Source organism: Myodes glareolus, chromosome 26 (genome assembly GCF_982192425.1).
Source record: "Myodes glareolus chromosome 26, mMyoGla1.1, whole genome shotgun sequence".
Lineage (NCBI taxonomy): Eukaryota > Metazoa > Chordata > Mammalia > Rodentia > Cricetidae > Myodes > Myodes glareolus.
The window spans coordinates 40,694,258-40,715,216 of NC_142051.1; the positions used below are offsets into that span (position 1 = coordinate 40,694,258).

General features: G+C 47.2%; 1 protein-coding gene across 3 annotated transcripts in view; it reads left to right on the forward strand.

Moving 5' to 3' along the window:
• Window positions 1-811: 811 nt before the first annotated feature.
• Chpt1 (choline phosphotransferase 1) overlaps window positions 812-20,959 on the forward strand; it is a 39,293-nt gene continuing 19,145 nt past the window's right edge. For 2 of the 3 annotated variants that reach the window (XR_014999754.2, XM_085683278.2), the window contains exons 1-3: window positions 817-1,127; window positions 14,712-14,859; window positions 16,528-16,669. Coding sequence is in view for 2 of the 3 variants with exons in the window: in XM_085683278.2 (XP_085539404.2) it covers window positions 855-1,127; window positions 14,712-14,859; window positions 16,528-16,669 (563 nt within the window). In the remaining variant the exon portion in view is untranslated. Of the gene's footprint in view, window positions 1,128-14,711; window positions 14,860-16,527; window positions 16,670-20,959 lie in introns of all 3 variants that reach the window. The other variant, XM_085683279.2, reaches the window with a different exon arrangement.

The following is a 20,959-nucleotide window of genomic DNA, read 5'->3' on the forward strand; positions in this document are numbered from 1 at the left end:
CCGTTCAGGGAAACTGGCTTAGATTTTTCTGTACTCCAGTTAGGGCGTGTCTAAAAGAAGCCACCGTGTGAGTGTCGAATGGTCTGAAAAACAGACATTTGTGTTTCTAACATTTTGTTCCCCTTTGACAATATTCCTAAGGTCTGGCTTGTGTTTGCTTATTTAAAACCTCACTGTCTTATCTCGCAGGGAGGGTTAACTAAGTTAATACGCGGAAGAGGCCACGTCCCTCGATGGTGCTTGGGTGTTTTCTGATCCGTGCATGCCTGTTCTTGATTAATAAAAAGGCCAGAGCAGAGGCACACTAGCACCTACCACTCGGTGGACAACCCAGCTTGGCCACGGTCCAGGCTAGCGAGACATCGCCACGGAAACGTGAGCAGAAGCTGGAGAGGAAGGCCAGCCGTGGAACCCGCAAGGAAATTCACAGCGACTGCACCTGCTACTCAAGACCTGAGCCAGAAAACGCCATGGGTCACTCAACCTCCCGGACTCCCCCAGCCTAGCTCGCTGAGGTCCCGCCCCAGCGCCGACCCCGCCCTCGAGCTCGATGGGACCCCGCCCATGGCCCCGCCCCACCCTCGAGCTCGCTGGGGCCCCACCCCTTATCCAGTTCCCACCCGCGAGCTAGCCGAGGCCACGCCCCCTCCGCGCCCCCAGCCCGCGTGCTCGCCGCGGCCCCGCCCCTTCCCCGCCCCCAGCCCGAGAGCTCGCCGAGGCCCCGCCCCCGAGGCCCGCCGCTTCGTGTGTGCCACCGGTGGAGCTGGCCGGGGCGCTGTGCCCTCGCTCGGCTCTCTCCGCCCCCCGCGCGGGCCGCGGGCTGCGCTGGGTCGCGGCGGGCCCCGCAGGCGGCCATGGCGGCGGGCGCCGGGTCCAGGCCGGGGCCGCGCTGGGTGAAGGCGCTGGGTGAGCCGCTCAGCGCGGCGCAGCTGCGGCGGCTGGAGGAGCACCGCTACACCGCGGTCGGGGAGTCGCTGTTCGAGCCGCCGCTGCAGCTTTATTGGACCTGGCTGCTCCAATGGATCCCGCTCTGGATGGCCCCCAACACCATCACCCTCGTCGGCCTCGCCATCAACCTGCTCACCACTCTAGTGCTCATCTTCTACTGCCCTACGGTCACGGAGGAGGTAGGACTGGCCTCCCACCAGGGTTGTTCCCTCCAAATCCTTGGGCCTCCTCCCGAGCCGGCCCCACTCTAGGCGTCGGGGACGAGGGGAGACCCTTTGTTGGCGGAGCACTCTCCGGGTCTCGGAGGGAGGGACCGACACGACCAGACCGCTGTCCCACGGCGGTGTTCGTTTTTAGCCTCTCCGGGGCTCCTAGAGACTGTCACGGCACTACTCCAATCCCGTGACCGTGCCGAGCTTCCCTGGTCCCTGGAGGGGGGCTGTCAAGGTCACTGCCCCTTGACACTGTCCTCTGTCTGCCCACTTCGTCCCTGGGGCCTTGACCGACTGGAAAGTTGACATAGGGACCACCAGCCTGTAGTTTGCACCCTGGGGATTAAACACCCGCATCCATCTCCATTCTGTCAGGACCTGTGGGTCGGCCGGGTAAGCCCACGATGCCCTTTGGCACATTATAATCTTCTGTTTCTCAAAGGTGGTGCCTATAACTGATCAAAGATAAGTTGCTTCTGGCCAGTAACTTCCTCTTTGGTTCATTGACTTTTTAATGAAAAACAAACAGGATATAGGTGACATTCCTTACAGTTATCCAGACTTAGCGATTATAAAAGCCAACACATTTTATTAGTTGTAAGTATATCTAACCCATGTCTAAAGTAAGAATAATAAGCCATGTGGGCTTTGGACACTGGTGATCAGAAGTGGTTCCTTGGGCTGAGTAGAGAAGGAATACATACCACAGTGAAAGCGCCCTGATAACGCTATGTAGGGTACATATTGCATGCAGATTCTGTGATATTGCTTTCCCTCCATAATTATAGGTAAACATAGGTTGTGCCCAAAAATGAGAGTTGAAGTACAATAGAAATAGTTCCTGCTCTGCATCCATGCAAACTTCTTTAAAGGGCTTAGTGGAGTCTGCAGTTTAAAACATCTCGCCTGCCGAAGACTTTCCGTTATCCATTCCTTAGCAGACATTGTATCATCAGTTGTTTTCTTGTGATTTGAAGAAAGACTAAGCCGTTTGGACTTTGGGGGAGCCCCCAGAAGCACTGTATCATGATAAAAGGGTGACCTGCAAGTGAAGGACTTGGCTTCCCCTGAGCCTCCGCCGGGGCAGACCTGCCAGATCTGTTTTCTCATGTTGAAAATAGAAATAATGCCGGCCAGGCCAATCTGACAAGGCGGCGGTGACGACTGGATGATGCATGCAGTTCAGGGGGGGACACTGACTGCACTTTAGAAGTTAAAACTGTCCCTCAGCACGTCAAAAACCCAATTGGGTGTTGTGAAGCGTGCACGGTAAAATTTAGGTTTGAATTGGGCTCAGATTTGGCTGTCAGCCTTTGGATGCTTCCGGCATCAGTCAGCTAAGCCATGAACGTTGATGCTGTTTCCCGTCTGTTTGCTGAGCACTTAGACAGGACAAACAAGTCCCCGGGCTTTTGTTCAGGGTTGAAGGGGGACCAGTAGATGAGATAAATTTGTGATTAATTTATAGGTTCAGACTCATTTTTTCGAAGAGGATGTGATGGAGTCTGAGGCACGAGAAAAAATGCACAAAGCCCAGGTTGAGAGAGCTAAGGGGTAAATGAGAGATAAGCAAAGGTGGTTGTAGAGTGCGTGCCGTCGGGTCCTGCCTTTGCTTCTCAGTGGCCAAAGTAAAAGGAGAAACGGCCTTGCAGGATCCACAGTGGTTTTTAATTAAGATGCAAATAATAATATGTTCTAACAATAGTTTCTGGCTATTTCTGCCTATAATCATAAGTGACCCAGCTCGATAAAATTCAGATCCAGGTTTGTCCGACTGTGAAGTGTCCGTCCTTCTGGTCGCCTGTGTGGCATGGAGGAAAACAAGTGTGCGAAGGGCTTTCTTTGGTTGTGGTTTTTACCTTTATCAACCCGAAGAGGCGGTGGAGTTTTTTTTTCTTCCTAGGGTGGTCCTCCTACTGTCTTGGAATTCCCTCCTGCCAGCCTGAAGTAACTGGTATACATTTTTGTAAGGGAAAATTGAAGTCCACGGAGGTGAATTGGCTGACCTAGCCTGGAAGGTTTTGATTCGTGGACTTGAGCTTTCGTAGGGCTTTCACACTGCGTATGTGCTGTATGGAGACGAACCGGGGCCTTGAGGAAGACAGGCAAGAAGGCTCTCTCTGCCCCTGAACAGCATTGTTTTCATTTTACTTTGAATTTTGAGGTAGGGCTCACTTAGCTGATTGGGCTAGCCTGGAGGTCACTAGCCATGCGCTCATTTCTAGAACATGATTGGGAGTGGAGGGGAGCTAATTGAAAAGACTGTGGTTGACAGTTAAGTTTCTAGAATGGTACCGTGCAGTCCAGCCTTCCTGGCCTTCCCTGAACTCAAGCGGAACAATTTGCCCTGCCAGGGCTGTTTCTTCTCATCCCTCTTCCTTCTTCATGTATCCGATTACCTACCTGTCTTCCAATGCTCAACTTTAACACTCTTTGCCCTAACACCACTACCCCGGGGGTTGTTTTTTCCTTCTACGTCAAATCAGCTGCTTACTCCTCCAGGTTTGGAAAATGAAGGGGAATTGTCTCCTAGGGTTGTGTAACGGGAAGCGGGAACTAGGATTGCAAACCCGACAGCCGCGCTTCTGCTGCTGCAGGCCTCTGTAGCGCCCAGGACAGAGTCTCCCTTTCTTCCTGTTGAGTGGGACAGTCATCAGGTTTCAGTTCACAGCAGTGAGTGCCATCCCGAGAGATGCTGTTCCTCAGCACTCACTGCAGATGTTAGGGTGAATGAGTGGAGCCCCTCTCCTTGATGAAGCACCTTGACGAAGCAGTTACCACTCTTGAGTAACTGTCTCCAGTCCTTGGCTCTTTCTTCCTAAAGTAGAGTCATAGTTTCTTAGAATATAAAAAGGGCCTGGAGCCAACTTAATGCAGTTCCTAAACTGGGTGATTCAAAGCTAGTTCTAGCTCCAGTCTCCTAAGGTTAGCAGAACCAAACATCCTTGCTCCTGACCCCTGAGATGCCAGTCTTCAGGAGAGTGAGATTGGTAGAAAGGAATCAGGTTTATGCACAGTCAGCCCTGAAGGAGCGAGAACTGGTTCCCCGAGGCTCTGTTTTCCCTGTTGGAGATTTCCGTGGGCGAGGAGGAGGCAGTGAGGCTGGACTTGAGGCAGTCTAGCTAACCAGGGTGTGCGTGTGTGCGTTCTCCAGAAAGAGTTATCAGCATATAGACGGGGCTCTATTAAGCCAGAGGTTTACAGAAAGAAGTGCAAAAGAGCAGAGGGTGGGGAGCGGAGCCCCAGCTGCAGTAGAGTCTCTACTACAAAATACTTCCATGTTTTTATTATTTATTTGCTAATATAAGTTGTGGCATAATTCTCTTTTGCTTATTTGCTTTGCTGTTTTCTCCCTGCCTTCTTAACCCGTGCATTTACATCCGTGTTAGTGTCTCTGTCAAGGGCACACTTACAGCAGACTGGGACCGAGCTTGAGGCCAGCTTGGAAGGCAGGGACTAGTACATTTCTCTTACTTATGTTAGAACGTGATTGTGCCTGAGGAATCCATGAAGGCCTGATGTACCTGGTTTTAAATAGCGGGGGAATAGCTACCTTTGCTCTACTGAGAATTGTAGAGCATTGCGGGGAAGATAGAAAGGAAAAGCTAGAGCCTGTATACAGATTCCCACTCGGGTTTCTTTGTAAGAGGGCAGTGATGGAGCACACCTTTAATCCCAGCACTCAGGAGCAGAGGCAGGTGGATCTCTGTGAGTTCGAGGCCAGCCTGCTCTACGAGAGCTAGTTCCAGGACAGCTAGAGCCGTTAAACAGAGAAACCCTGTCTCAAAAAAACCAAAAAAAAAAAAAAAAAAAAAACCAAAAAAAAGGGAGATAGTAAGTTCAATTCTTTGAGATCTGTATTTCCTTTTAATCACCTTTTTTTTTTTTTAAGCAGCTAAATACTTTGTCAAGCCTTGTTTATTAAGGCAGGAGTCTTGCAATGGTATGGCCTCTCTTATTAAAAGAAAATGTTAACTCCCATTTGCCAGAAGGTGAAAGTTGAAGCAGGGAAGAGCCTGGGAGGAGGCCCGTTCTGGCACCTACGAGCAGATATTCTCATAAATTCTGCAGCCCGAGGGCCTCCTTGTCTCGTCCTCCTTCCAGCTGTGCTCAGGAGAAGCTTCGGTGACATTCGGTGACTGCGCTCCAGTTAATTCCTAAGGATTAATTGGTGTCTCCTGTAAAAGTCCATGTCAAATATCAGTAAAACCTGAAATGGTGACATACATGAAGGATTGTTTTGTTAGACTGCGGTGTAGTCTACGACCCCTCTCACTTTACGTTAAAGAACAGAGCAGATTATTGGGGTGTCTAATACACTTGATCCTGGTGACAGATTTGGCTGGGAGTTGGCCTCATAGTCTCTCGTTGGTTCCCCTTAGGGTTTCACCAAGAACTCCGGTAAGAACCGAAGTAGGGAAAGTGATCTGGAAGAGTCAGAAACAGAGAGAGAGAAGCCACCTTCCTTGGACTCCTCAGACCCTCTGCTTCTGGCTGAGTGTGTCCTGAGTGATGTGTGAGTCCCTGTGCCCTGCTGATAGCGGCCACATTTCATGGCAGTGGTGTGCTCTCGTCACCCCAGTGTGTAAACCGAGCTGAAGCCGGAAGTCCAGGATGAAACCAGGGAGCCCCTGCAGCTAGCCTGTTTGGCTCCACCAAGGGTGTTCTCTTTCACCTGACCATTCACCTGCCCTAGAACAAGGAAGTGCCCTGCTTGTCACAGTTCCGTGTGTGTGTGTGTGTGTGTGTATGTGTGTGTACATACGTGCACAGTGTGTCTGGACCAGAAGTCAACCTCCAATGTAATTCCTCAGGACCCCCACCCCCAGCTTGTTTTTTGAGACATGGTCTCTCAGTGGGTCTTGGGGCTCACCAGTTAGCCTAAGCTGGCTGGCCAGCAAGCCCCAGGGATTTTGCTATCCCTGCTTCCCCATGTATGATAACTGGGATCATAAGCAGATGCCACCACACCTGTCTGTTTACGTGGGTATAGAGGATTGAACCTTACGCTAACTTGTTCATCTCTTTACCAGTGGAGCTGTCTTCCCAACACACAGCAAATTGGTTTTGCTGTTGTTTTATTTTGTTTTTTGTTTTTTTGAGACAGTTTTTCTCTGTGTTGCCCTGGCTGTCCTGGAACTCACTCTCTAGACCAGGCCTGCCATGAACTCACAGATCTGCCTGCTTCTGCCTCCTGAGTGCTGGGATTAAAGGTGTGTGCCACCACTGCCCCGATAGCAAGCTGTTTTAACACATCACAGGCACATTGTATAAGCTAGAGAAGTTACAAGATTGGGCATTTAGTTATTTCTGATGGCATGTTTTCCTGAGCCAGGCTAGCAGTGTGCTGGAGACACTACAAGTTCTCTGAGAAATCCTAGAATCTCCTGAGAGGGTGTGAACAGTATGCTAGCGTTGCACTTTTCTCACACTTCTCACACACAACTTCTTGTCTCCTTAGCATGTAGAAACGCCGTGTCCATTTTCATGGAGAAGTCAGCTGGAGTATGCGTTGTATTCGGATCTCCCCAGCTGACACAGAGCAGGCTTGTGAATCCCCTTTCACATTTGTCAGCTACCCATGAATGTGGGAAACACTGTGTGGTGGGTGAGTGACCAGGAAAGGGCGGAGGGGACAGCACCCTGAGCAGCAGGCCTCACGGCTCTGGTGTTCCCAGTCTCTCCTGTGTGCCTTTCCACCACGATGGACCAGAGCAGCCGCCTTCCCGAGTCTCTGTCAGACACTCTGTTAACAAGAACATTGACAGCTGTGGAAGCTCAGTACCGAGGCGTGGGGCCTTTCTGTAACGAACCTGGGCCTGATTCACTGGGCTTTGGAGCTGGTTTGTGGGAGGAATGAAGAAGAGTGTGGAGTCGTGGACTAGAGAAGCCCCAGACGGATGTAAACAGTGTGACAGGCCGTTGTGGTGGGGTTTGTAGGACCAAGAGAAACAGCGTAGGCATGCCTCAGAGGTTTCAGAGGGGCACCTGACTGCATCCTGCCAGTGACCTAAAACTTAGAGTGAAGCTGAAAGCAGTGGGCTGAGTTGTTTGGTGAAGCAGATTTCAGGACAGCTTAACGTCCAGGCGGTGACATGGGTACTGTCCTGGGCTGGCAGCTCTGTGCTGAGAGAGCCGACAGATACTAGAAAATGCGTGACGGACAAGATGGGCCCAGAGAGTGGCTGCAATTGTTAGGGGGACTACCACCTTTAAAGAGAAGCTTCACACTCTTCTCTTGGACTATAGGAAAGGTACCCCGAAGGCAAGCGTTTGCCACAAAGCCTCCCACCTGTGAAAACAGGAGGACCTTAGAAAAGCAGGTCCTGGATTGGGAGTCGGCTGCTTTCCACTGCGTCAGCATTAAGACTGAAAAATAGTCCCATTCTAAGCCTTAATATGTATAAAATCTTAGGTGTGTATTAACTACTCTTTTCAAAATACGTGAAATAAGTTCATAACTGTTCAGACCCAAACATCACCCGTGAGTTACCTAACATTGTCCAGAAGAGTCAGTAACAGAATAACAGTAACACCAGCAGGACTCCTCTTCCATTCAGTCTAGTACTTTCATAAGCACGTCACATGCAGTGATCCACTTAATGCTCACGAGACAGTGATTATTTCCTTCTTCCTCCCTCCCTCCCTCCCTTTCTTCCTCCCTACTTTCCTCCCTCCCTTTCTTCCTTCCTTTCTTTTTCTTCATGTTTGGAGACTGAATCACCAAGAAGTTAAGTAATTTTTCTAACTCTCCACCCATTAAGCGGCATAGCAAAGATCTGGGTGCAAGTAGACTCAGGAAGAAAGCCTGGGGGTCATTCTCTCCTTGGCCACAATTACTGCTAACTGTTCCCGGGTGGGATGTGTTAGAGCATTGCTGGCTTTCATCATCACAGCGTTCAGCTGTGTCGTGCAGAGCAGATTCAGAAACTCAGCTCATGGTCCTCACTCTAGTGAATCTAGAGTGGACATGTGTTATTCGGCTTCTGTGTCGAGTAAAGCAGATTCAGAAACTCAGCGCAGGTCCTGTTATATAAATCCAAGGCGTACACAGGGTTTGAGTCGCCCTGGTGTAGCAGGTGGATTTAGAGGATGGCGAAGACTGTTGCCCAGAGAGCCCAGTGCTGACAAGTCCGCATCAGTGAGGCGTGTGAGCAGAAGAAGTCCCATCTCCCTCCCTGGCCCTGACTCTTCGGATGCCCAGGATCAGTACCTGATCTCCAGGTCTTCTCCCTGCTCAGGCTTAATTTCAGCAAAGGCGGTTGACACACTCAGGTCCTCACATCTCTGGGTGTTTAACTTCCCGCCATACAACCTGGATTAAGAAGTGTTATGTTTTGTAATGTAGATTTAGGTTTATGATAAGGATGCTTTTTGGACTCCTGGAGTTTTTGTTTATTATTTATTTATTTTTCTGTATGTTATTCTGTGGCATAGCTTACAGTGTGGAAGCTTCCGGAACCTCCTATTTGAGGATCTACTGCTGTAATCTCTCAGATCAGTTGGTACCAAGCTCAACCCGTGACCGCAATCATCCATTACTCTGCAGCCAAGGCTTTGTGGTCCGTGGTCTTGGGACCTTGTTTACTGCAGTTCCTCTTTCTGTCTGCTCGTTTCTCTAGCAGTAGACTTCTAGAGAACAGGCATGCCTCGGCTCAGAGAGGTTCTGTGTTTTCTGCAGTGGAGGGCCTTCCACCGGCTGAATGCCTGGTGACTAAGTAGATGGATTCTCCCCTCCTCCCCGTAACCTTCACTGTTACTGATGAGAGGTGGTATGCCCTTATTAAGTCAAATCATCTGAGCAATTAGGAATTAATTTTCTTCCTGGCAGAAGTTCCATAGAGGAGTCCATGCCTTCAGGAAGTGAGGGCAAGCCCGTGTGGCACCCTTGCCTTTTCTCACTTGAATGGGTTCCTCTTTGTCTGTACCATGAACAGGCTTTAAGGTGCCTGCCTTAGACACAGAAGAGCGAGCTCGGAGTGCTTGTAGTTCAACACCTGGTCTCAGTGCTTTTCCAGAACCTGAATGGCACATGAGATCCTAGTTAGTGCTCATTTCAGCTGCAGGGTGGCACACGGGCATAGGATTGCTGGCATTTCAAATCCAAACATTTAAGAAACCACATACGGAGGGTGTTTGTGACTTTCTAACAATGCACTCTCTTCAGGGGTCAGCTTGCTTGTGATTCCACAGCTGGTGGCAGCAAATTAAAACCACACAGCTCTGAAACCCTCTAGTTAACGAAGATTGAATTTAATCAAGGTAAAGAATATGTAAGTCATTCGACTTATCGTTTCTTCAAGTGAAATAGTGAATCACCACCTTAGTTCTTTTTATTGTCAATCGCGTGTGTGTCTGTCTGAGTGTATTCTGCATGTGTCTGCATGTCTGTGAATGCCAGAGGTATCCAGTCCCCTGGAGCTGGAGGTACTGGTGATTATGAGGCATCTGACTTGGGTGCTGGGAATTGAAGTCCTCTGCAAGTGGAATAGGAACCCCATTTCTGTAGAAGGTATATTTTAAAGTGGCGTATAGTGACTAGTGGCAGCTGATCATGTATGGTGTGTCCCTGCTCTGGGCGTAGGGAATGTAGAAGTGGACCTGAGAGACAAGCCCGGCTATCACTCAATCATGTATGGTGTGTCCCTGCTCTGGGCGTAGGGAATATAGAAGTGGACCTGAGAGACAAGCCCGGCCATCGCTCAAGCTTATTTACTCTAAGTTCAGACCGGAAGTTGAGGTTTGTTGTCTGAGACAGAAAGAACAGAAGACATTTGGAGCTCTGGGCTGAAGAGCTTTGATTGAAGATGGAAAAGCACGGAGCAGGTGGAAGTGGGTCTGTCTGGAAGGAGAGCACGGACAGCCTCCCCTCCCCTCCCCTGGTCCGTGGTCCTGCTCCTCCCCAGCTCCCTTTTCTGTAATATGGACGTGAAATTAGGTGTTTCATGCATGGGTCTGTTCACGCCCAAATGGTTTCCTGAAGAAACAAATTGTGGATGATAATTAAACTAAAGCCTGCTAGACTGTTCCTCGGTGGAGCTCTGTGCCTGGAGAATGTAAGATTCCAGGCTCGGCAACGGCTTGGTTGGTTTATATGTTCATAAAACGATGTGTGTCTTATTTCTGCAGAACTCAAGAGAGCACTGGGGAGCTTTGAAAATAGTTATCTTGTAACCGAAGGTGGTGCTGGTTCCCCAGTGCCTGTTTATAACGGCTTTTCAGTGGAGGACCCCAGATAGAATTTAGTGCCAGAAGCCTGTCATTTGGAGGAAGAGTGAGTAATTGAGGAAGACAGAGAGCAAGAGGAAAAATGATGTTGTGTGCCATCTTAGAAGTTTTAACCCTGACTTCCAGTTTTATATGCATTTGAGATACAACCTGAAGATTTGCGGCTTCTTTCTTTTTAGTGGAGAGCTGACCGCTCCTGATGGGCAGGGGAGAGCTGACTGCTCCTGATGGGCGGGGGAGAGCTGACCGCTCCTGATGGGCGGGGGAGAGCTGACCGCTCCTGATGGGCAGGGGAGAGCTGACCGCTCCTGATGGGCAGGGCTGCTCTTCATGAAACCTCCCGAGATTTTTTTTAAATTCCAGGCGGGTTTCTGTTTCTCAGTTTTATGCAGCCAGGATGATTTCTCAGTTGTTTCTTCCTCCTCTTACCTGCCTTGTGTCTCGACGGCACACCGCTCAGGACTGTGTGTGCCGGCTCGGTGCGCTTATTCACACCTGGCTGCTGCTCTCACAAATGCGCGCAGCTGCACCGCACCACCCCGCTCTTCTCTTAGGGTCAGGGTGACTTGGAGTCCTTCTAGGTAATTCTCAGCACAGCACAGCTAACGTTTGGGCACACCCAGGCCCATCAGGGTGCAGAGACCCGGCCTTAAACCAGACAACACCTGGAAACATCAAAGCAGACACTAGCGGTGTGGTTATTAGTGTTGGTCTTCTAACATTAATAAATTGTGAATATTGAGATGACGTTTATCCAGAGCAAGTTTTTTAGGAAGATTGAGAAATAGGTTTTTGGGTTGACTGGGTATTGATATAATTATCATAAACCATACACAGGTTGATATTTAAAAAATAGATTTGCCGCAAAAAATAGGTAGACAGTGCTACTGGCTAACTTTATTAAGCTTACTGTGTGCCAGGGTTGATAAAGAGCCTGTAACAGTTTATTTCATCAGATAAAACCATTATTCACCTATTTAGTAAAACTAGATTATCTTAAGGGTACACACCCAAAATCCTAGCACTTGGAAGGCAGAGGCAGGATAATCTCTAGTGAGTTCAAGGCCAGTCTGGGCTACTTAGTGAGATCTTGTCTCAAAAAGAAAATACAAAAAAATCAGGTTAAATGACTTGCTGAAGGTCACATGGTTCTTACATGGCAGAGCCAAGAAATCAAACACACATCTAACATTAAGATCCAAATTCCTTAACAGTTTTGCTTTCTTGCCTCTGCTAAGTGTACAGTACTAGGCTGGCTAGAGATGACCTGCATCTAAATAGTTCCCCTGAAGGCTTGAGAGGGCGTGGTGGTCAGCTGGTGGGCTTCTGTATGACCTCACGATGCCCTAATCCATGAGTCCTGGCTCAGTGGACTGTTGCAGAGGGAGCCTGACGGGAAGAAGTAGATGAGTGGGCCTAAAGGTTATGTTCTATCCCTGAATACTGCCTCCCGCTCTGCCTCCTACCAGATAGAGGGCTTTGGTCCACCGTGGCCCTCTGCTGGTGGTGCTCAGCCCAGCAACAGTGGAGCCAGGTAACCATGGACTGAAACCTCCGAAACCACCGGTCAGTATAATCCTGCCTTCCCTTCATCTGAAGGATGACCTCACCGCTGCACAGAAGAGTGAGCGCTATGAAGTCCCTTGTCTGATATTTGAACTGGATATTTTCTATTGCTTTCGCTTCAAGTTGATGACGCTTTCCTCTGCCATGTATGTGCTGATGTATGCAATGTGTCTTTTCTTTGGCTTTTAAAATGATTTTGTCATTGTGCTTTAGGCTTGTTATTATTATCATTATTATTACTATTCTGTGCCATGGTGGGGGGAGAGAGAGAGAGAGAGAGAGAGAGTGTGTTTGTGTAGTGAAATAGGACATTGCTGTATAGCTTAGGTTAGCCTATTGCTTGCTATGAGCCTTGAACTCATGACATTCCTATCTTAATGTCTTGAATGCTTGGATTACAGACATGCATCCCAACCTAACGACTTGGTTGGTTTTAAGACTATTCTGTTGGGCTTTTCAGATGTGTAGGTTTATAAATTTCATAAAACTTGGAAAAATTTCAATCATTTCCTGTCATTTTGATGACTCCCCTGTTTCTTTTTTTTTTTTTTTTAACTTGGTATCGTGTTTTGTCTGCATGTATGTGGGAGGGAGTTGGGTTCCATAGAACTGGAATTACAACTGTGAGCCACCATGTGGGTGCTGGGAATTGAACCTGGGTCCTCTGGAAGAGTAGCCAGTGCTCTTACCTGCTGAGCCATCTCTCCAGCTGCTCCTGTTTGAAACTCATACACATAATGTGCTTTCCTGTTGCACTGGAGGGAAGTCTGTACTGAGTTCGGTTACTTTAGTCTCTTCCCGGGCACCATTTGGGATCGGTTTCCTCGAGCAGTCTGCCAATTCTCTGACCTTGAGGATCTGATGAAAATGGTCTCAGTCACTATGTTTTACAGAGTGCTTACTGCACTGTTCTAGAAACCTAGAAGTTTCTCTTTGAGTCTTCCATTTTTCCTTTCGTAATTTTTCTCTACTTTCATAAAAATATGGAGCATATTTATAACAACTTTCTTAATGCTCTGGTGTGCTCTTCCTATTATTTCTGACATTCTTGAGTATAATTATTGATCAATTTCACTTCTCTTCATCTTCTGCTTCTTGGTAATTTTTGACTGGGTGCCAAATCTTTTGGATTTGTATTTTGGGGTGCAAGATTTTTTTTCCCTTCAGGTGTTCTCAAAGTCTCTGTGTTAGTTTTTGTTAGAGAAGTCTGGTAAATGCCTGGTCCAGGGCTAATTTTCATGGCTCCAGAGTAGTCAACTTCTGAGAATCGTTGTGTCCCATGTCACAAGGTCCTGATGGGAATGTGGCTTCTCCCCACTTTCGTGGGAGATCTGAGAATTGTTAGACCTTCATTTCCTAGGGCTTCTTGCCCTGGCCTTGGTTGATAATCTTGTCCTGTTCAGGCACAGGTCAGTTCTGAGCCAGTAACTCAGAGGGAGCCTTTCCCAAGCCCACTTCTCTGTGCAGCTGCCTCCTCGGTCCCTCTGCACTTGCTGCCTTAACCTTTCCCAACTCTGCACTTCTTAACACATTACTGGGCTGTGGTCTAGAACTCCAGTCAGCTGGAGCAGCCAAGGGTTTTCCTCTCTTTCCTTCTTTCAAGGATCTCTTACAGACTTTCTTTGGGCCACCAACCAGCTCCCAAATCATGACACCGACGGAGGCTTATTATTAGTTGTGAGTGCGCAGCCTTAGCTTATGCTTGTCCTACCAGCTCTTATCACTTAAGCTAACTTGTTTCTCTTTATCTGTATTTTGCCTCAGGACTTTTTACCTTTGTTTTATTCTGTGTGTCCTACTTCCCTGATTCCTCCTTGTCTGACTAGCCCTGGGCGTCTCCCTCTCCTCCCCCCCTTATTTTTTTCTCTCCCTCTCTTTCTTTCTCCTTCCCTCACCTAGATTCCTTCTCTTACTTATTCTGTCTGCCAGCCTGTAGTATGGAGGAGCAGGCTGCGTCCTGCCGCCTGGCTAGCTTAACCCCCGAAATAACCACACCAAAATTGTATTAATTAAATTACTGCCTGGCCCATTAGCTTTAGCCTCTTATTGGCTAACTCTCACATCTTGATTCAACCCATTTCTAATAATCTGTATGTCACCACGAGATCGTGGCTTACCGGGAAAGATTCAGCATGTCTGACTCTGGCCTCTCTATGGCAGCTCTCCCTGCCTGCCTTCTTTCTCATAGCATCCAGTTCTGTCTTTCCCGCCTACCTAAGTTTCTGCCCTATCAATGAAAGCAACCCATAGAAAGAAGAATCTCCTACACCACCAGCCCCACCTATTCCTCTCCTGCCTAGCTATTGACTTGTCAGCTTTTTATTAGACCAACCAGGAGCCTTAGGTAGGCAAGGTGAAACACACATCTTTACATAATTAAACAAAGGCAGCACAAACAAGTGTAACCCAGCTTCACATAGTTAAATACTCTGCAGCACAAACAAATGTAACACATCTTTGCCTAGTTACATAGTTAAAGTAATATTCCACAAGAGATCTCAGCTTGCGTGGGTGGGAGAGTAAATCCAGTCTCTGATCTTTTTCATGAGTGGACACAGACTGGTCTGTAATTTGCCTTGAAGGTCTTTCTTAGAGCACAGATTCCCTGAAGAATGCCAGACACGTGCAGCTTATGAGTATGGGGATATTAGAAAAGCGTGGACTAGGAATGTAGGTTAGAGTCAAAGCTACTCAGCCACTTCATGTTTTCACACAGGAGCTGGCTTGTCACTTATGCGTGTTTGCATTTCCTTGTAGGCACCGTACTGGACATACTTTATGTGCGCCCTGGGACTCTTCATCTACCAGTCACTGGATGCCATTGATGGAAAGCAAGCCAGAAGGACAAACTCTTGTTCTCCTCTAGGGGAACTGTTTGATCATGGCTGTGACTCTCTCTCCACAGGTAAGTTAGTAGAGTTTTGCTTTTTTCTTTCAGTGATTTACTCTTCAGTGACAACAGAAACACCGCAGTGATCTGAGCTAATTGCGTCCTCATTTTTTTTCTGGGGTCTGTATTTGGGAGCAGTTTTGCCCAGTGTGTTTTAAAATGTTCAAAAGTTCATTTTGTGCTAGAATGATCTTGTGAGGTTTCCAGCTCACCCCTATGCACAGAGCCTCCCACTCCCCTGGGGTCAAAGGCTAGAACCCTCCTTTCTCTTAGTACACAGGGCGACAGCCCAGTGTCGGCTGCAGGTAGTTGTGGAGAATGGATCTTTGTCCATCTTCAACCACTTATGGTTCAAAAGACAAAGTCTCTTGAGGGGAAACCGAGTGGGCTGTGTAGGCAAAGAGCATAGAGGCAATGGATGGAGTCTTCATGGTGTCGGGTGCAGTTCCAGAGCTCGTCCCCGAGCCTGGCAAGGACCAAATGACCCTGAAATGCTATTGTTTCAGTGTGATTCCGTCTCCACATCGTAGGCTTTCAGATTTCCTGTTTCTGTGGTGAATCTGCTGCTGTGACATGTCCTGTGACATGTCACATGTCCTGTGACATGCCCTATAGAGACAGGAAAGACTGCTGCTGTGACATGCCTTAGAAAGACAGGACATGTAAGGAACCCTCTCTGGAAAAGTCACAACCCATTCCTTGAATATCCTCCTTTTTGTCCTCCTTAATTCAGGAATAATCCTCCCCTCCCCCATAAAAGGTTGCCTACAAAATGAACCTTCCAAGATCCCAGGAATGCAGCTTCCTAAGCACCTACCCTTGGATGAGTTTTACTGTGGTTTGTTTTGATACTGAGGGATGAAATTGGGGTCTCCTTGCTAGACAAGTGGTCTCCTCTGAGCTACATCCCCAGGTTCTCTTACTTTGTGCTTTGACAGGAGGTCTGACTCAACTGTTGTGCTAGTCTTGAACTACTGTCCTTTTCTTCAGACGTTCTCTGTCCCACGTATGGAAGTCATAGACAAACAGAACTCAACTTTGCATCATAGAAAAGTTTTCATTGTTTGAAGTGTATTGTATTTTAGTGCCAGTGTCCCTTAAACAGGATTTCTAAACAGGATAACTCAGTACTTCGTGTCTTAGTCTTGGTTTTGTTTGCTGTGCAGAGATACTGTGACCACAGCAACTCTTAATAAAGGAATACACTTCATTGAGGCTAGCTTAAAGTTTCAGAGGTTTAGTCCAGTATCAAGCAGGCAGGCATGGTGTTGGAGAAGGAATTAAGAGTGGAGAAGGAGCTACATCTTGAACCGGAAGCAGCAGGAAGTTGTATGGACCACTGGGTGTGGCTTGAGCATGTGAGACCTCAAGCCCACCTCTACAGTGACACACTCCTAAAAGGCCACAGCTACTCTAACAAAGTACACCTCTAGTAGTGCCACTTTCTTTGGGGGCCATTTTCTTTTAAACCAACACACTTGGTTTTATTTATTTATTTTGGTTTCTCAAGACAGGGTTTCTGTGTGTATTCCTGGCTGTCCTGGAACAACTCTATAAACCAGGCTGGCCATGAATTTACAGAGATCCACCTGCCTCTGCCTCCTGAGTGCTGAGATTAAAGGTGTGTGCTACCACCGCCTGGGTGGCTTGGTTTTATTCCTGTTTATAAACGTTGTTTTTCAGTATTTATGGCCATTGGTGCTGCGGTTGCTGTTCGCCTGGGGACGCACCCTGATTTGTTGTTCTTCTGCTCCTTTATCGGGATGTTTCTGTTTTACTGTGCTCACTGGCAGACCTACGTCTCGGGGGTCTTGAGATTTGGAAGGTAAGCATTTTCTTAAGTTCCACATTTTAAAGTACAACCAAATTCTTTTTTATAATCAATAATAGCATCTGACATTAATTGGAATGTCCATCAGCGCTACACCTAGAGCTGTTCTGTTATCCCGCCTGCTATAGTTACATTACTTGACAACGTTTTTTTTCTTCTAACTTTCTCAGACTTACTAGTTCAAGGTCAGGATAGAATAAAATAAAATAAGTACCCAAACAATGTATAGTACCTAAACACTATTTGCTCATAAAATAATGTGACGTTGAATTGAAGAATTTTTTTGTTACTGTTGAATTTAAGGAATTTTAAACAAAACAAAAAAATCCTTAGGTAGGGTTTTATAGGTAACCCTGACTAACCTGGAACTCACTATGTAGGCCAGATTGGCCTCACACTCATAGAGATCCAATTTCCTCTATCTACTTAAGTGCTGGGATTAAAGGATGTGCATCATGTCCAAATGAAGATGATTTTTGGGGGGTCAAATTATCATGTACTCTGATAGAGGGACCCCCTTGACAACAGTCACCAGCAACAGATGATTTGGAGACTAAGCTGTGGGAGACAGGTGAGCTCACATGAGAACACCCTACACCCTGTAGATGCTAGACCTGCACATTGCCTGCTACGTCCGCCTTGGGAGGCTCCTCTTCAGACATCATAGAGGAGTGCAGGAGCACACACAGACGCCCAGTCTCTCCTGCTGTTGCCTCTTGATTTGGATGTAAAACTCACAACTCCCTCTCTAGCACCACGTTTGCCTGCATGGTGCCATGTCCTACCATTATAATGGATTAAACCTCTGAACCTATGAGCCAGCCCCAATTGAATGCTTTCTTTTGTAAGAGTTGCTGTGATTATGGTGCCTCTTCACCGCAATAAAACATTGGCTAATACAGAAGTTGTACCAGGAGAGTGGGGTATTGCTTGTGACAGGCCTGAACATGCTGCTTGTTTGCTGAATGTGAATTTTGGATTAGGAAAGCAGTTGAATGCTTAAATAGTGCTTAATGGGCTACACTAGTAGGAGCAGGGAAGACCATGGTGCTGAGAATAATGTAGATTATAACGGCCTAGCCAGAGAGGTTTCAGAGAAGCCTATTAGTAAGAGGCCTGGAGATTATTCTTGTGGTGTTTTGGTGAAAAATGTAGTTTCTTTCTGCCCTTATCTGAAAGTTTGCCTAAGGCTAAATTGAAAAGTTTGGAGATTAGTGGCATTGGCAGAGGAGATTTCAAAACAGCCTAGTATTGATTGTGTTGCTTGGTTATTAGTGGCTGTTCTTTGCAAATATATAACAAAAAGGAGCAAGCTTAGCAAGGAAAAAATAAATTGTACAGTTTGAGGAGAAAAGGGTCACCAGGAAGTACAACAGAGCTAAGTCCAGTGCTCAGGGAGATGAAAAGTCTGATGCTAAATGGAATGAAGGGATTGGTGACTTCAGGACAAGACCTTGCCCAGCTAAGTTTCCAATTTGTGAAGAGAAATTAAAGAAAATCTTAGGGCCAGGCATGGTGGCACAGGCCTTAATCCCAGCACCAGGAAGGCAGAGATAGGCAGATCTCTGAGTTCAAGGCTAGTCTGGTCTACCAATCCAGTTTCAGGACAGCCAAAGGGATTATAGAATCTCTATGACTAAGGAAAGCTGCTGAGACTAGGTGATTGGTAGGGGTACTTCTGTGTGGAGGCTCAGAGAGGTCTTTGTGTGAATCCATAAAGATGAAATGAAGCCTATTGTGTTGGAGACCCCAAGATGTTGAAGACGCTAGAGTTGTCAGGTACATGCCAAGGAGAGCTGCTAATAGGGTATGGAACCACGAGAGAGAGAGAGAGAGAGAGAGAGAGAGAGAGAGAGAGAGAGAGAGAGAGAGAATATATTATGTTTTAGTCAATAAAGCTGAAAGGAGTTGGGGATCGCATTTTGACATCAGACATGAAGACGCAGAGTTTGCCCATATTGTTTTAGGTCTTGCTTTGGCCAAGTATTTCTGCTTGTTCCCTTTTCTCCTTCTCCTTTGTGGAATGGTAATATATATCCTGTGCCATTATATTTTGGAAATATGTGATCTGCTTTTTTATTTTAATATTACAAGAGATTACAGATAAGAGATTGTCATGAATCTCTAAAGAGACTGTGAACTCTGGACTTTTAAACAGTGTTGAGACTGTTACAGACCATGCAGCTTTTGAAGCTGGACTGAATGTTTTTGCGTTGTGACGACTACTGGCCGTGGGGGAGTGGATGGGGTCTGAATAAGAACGGGCCTCACAGGCTCATAGATTGGAATGCTTGGTCACCAGGGAATAGCACTGTTTGAAAGGATTAGGAGGTGGTGTGGCCTCTTTGGAGGAAGTGTGTCACTGGGGGTGGGCTTTAGGATTTCAGATGCTCAGGCCAGGCCCAGTGTTCCTCTCTCTTGCTGCTGCCAGCCAACTGGGATGTAAAGCTCTTAACTGCTTCTCTCTCCGGCACCAAGTCTGCCCACACAACCCTCATGCTTTCCGCTGTGACGGAATGGACTAAACCTCTGAATCTGTAAGGCAGCCCTGTTATGATTGTTTGTCACTTTAAGAGACAAGCCATGCCCACTCCCTGCGTTCCCTCCCCACCTCTCGCCATCTTGGCTTCCCTCTGTTCTCTCTGTTCTTCCTCCAGCTCCGCTTCTCTCTCTCCCCCCACTCCCGCTTCTCCCCTTTTGCCTTCCCCTCCATAACTCAACTAATAAATATTTAGCCTCATTCTACATGTCGTGTCTATCCATGTTTCTGTCTCCTGCCCGCCCGCCATGTGTCTCCCTGCGTAGGACCAGTCACCACTCGGGGATCAGTAGCCGTCTCTGCCTGAGACTGGCTGCTCCCAGGGCCCACTACCACCATTTGGAACCTACAGCATTTCTGCTGCCTACTGCTGCCAGGGATCTTGCAGCATTTTTAACAAGCCCTAATTGCATGTTTTCCTTTAAAGACTTGCTGTGACATGGTATCTCTTTACAGCGATAGAACATTGACTAAGACAACTGAAAATTCTTTCATAATCCTAAGCCAAGCTTTATTTAATGCCCTTTTGAGAAACACAAGTCAGCAACTCACACAGAAATGTTTGAAGCCATACATTCCAACACAACACAGCCGCTGCTCTGATACCTGCATACTGAGGAATCATTAGAGCAAACTGTTGTCTATTTCTCATAAACTACTGGGTAGTGTTAACCCACCTGGGAATCAGAGAGTAAATCAGCCCCACCGGTTGATAGCCTCACAGACCAGGCAGTGGTGACACACACCTTTAATCCCAGTAGCCACACTAGATTGCCATAGAAACCAGGCAGTAGTGGTGCACACATTTAATCCCAGCCCTACAGAGGAATATAAGATGGGAGGAGACAGCTCTCACACGCGGTCTCATTCTGAGATTCCTGGAGGCAGTATCTCCATTTTGGACTGAGGTCAGTGGCTGGCTGCTTTGCTTTTCTTCAGGTTGAACCCCAATTCCTGTTTCTGGATTTTTACTAATCATGATACAACTATGTTTCTATAAATCAGGGATCTTCATATGTGCAATAAAATGTACTACAATTTATGATGCAAAGCAGGCAAGATCATTACTAAAAATTGAATCATTGAGTACTGAAAGTCACTTGGGATGCAGTTCAGTGCCCAGAATATGTAGGGACCTGGACTCAGTGCCTCACACTGGGAAAAATCCATTTGTTTAAATTTCAGTGAATAATGGGGCCATAGGCTGACTGTAGTACATTAAAGAGCACATCTGAAGAGAGGGAGAAGGTACAGGTGCAGACTCAGTTTTCAGTCTTCAAACTTCTTCATGAGAGCAGAGAAAGTTGTTTCCTGATCTCCATGGCACACACATACAAATATACACTACACTACACTAACACACACACAAAATAACTGGATTAAAAAATATATAAAAAATGAACACTAATCACCAAGAAGAGGAGGAAGACGAAGGAGAAAAGGAGAAGGAAGGGGGGGAGGAGGAGGAGGAGGAGGAGGAGGAGGAAGAGGAGGAAGAATTATTTGCTTTAGAACTGGGGAAGTGGCTCAGTGGGTAAAGCACTTGTTTTATAAGCATGAGAACCTGAGTTCAAATCCCCAGGTCTCACATAAAGCCAGGTACAACAGCAGCTGTCTGTAATCGCAGTGCTTGTGGGATTCCCCTCTGTATGCTATGAATATGTTTTATTATGATTGGTTAATAAAGAAGCAGCTTTGGCCTGTGACAGGGCAGAATATAGCTAGGTGAGAAAACTAAACTGAAT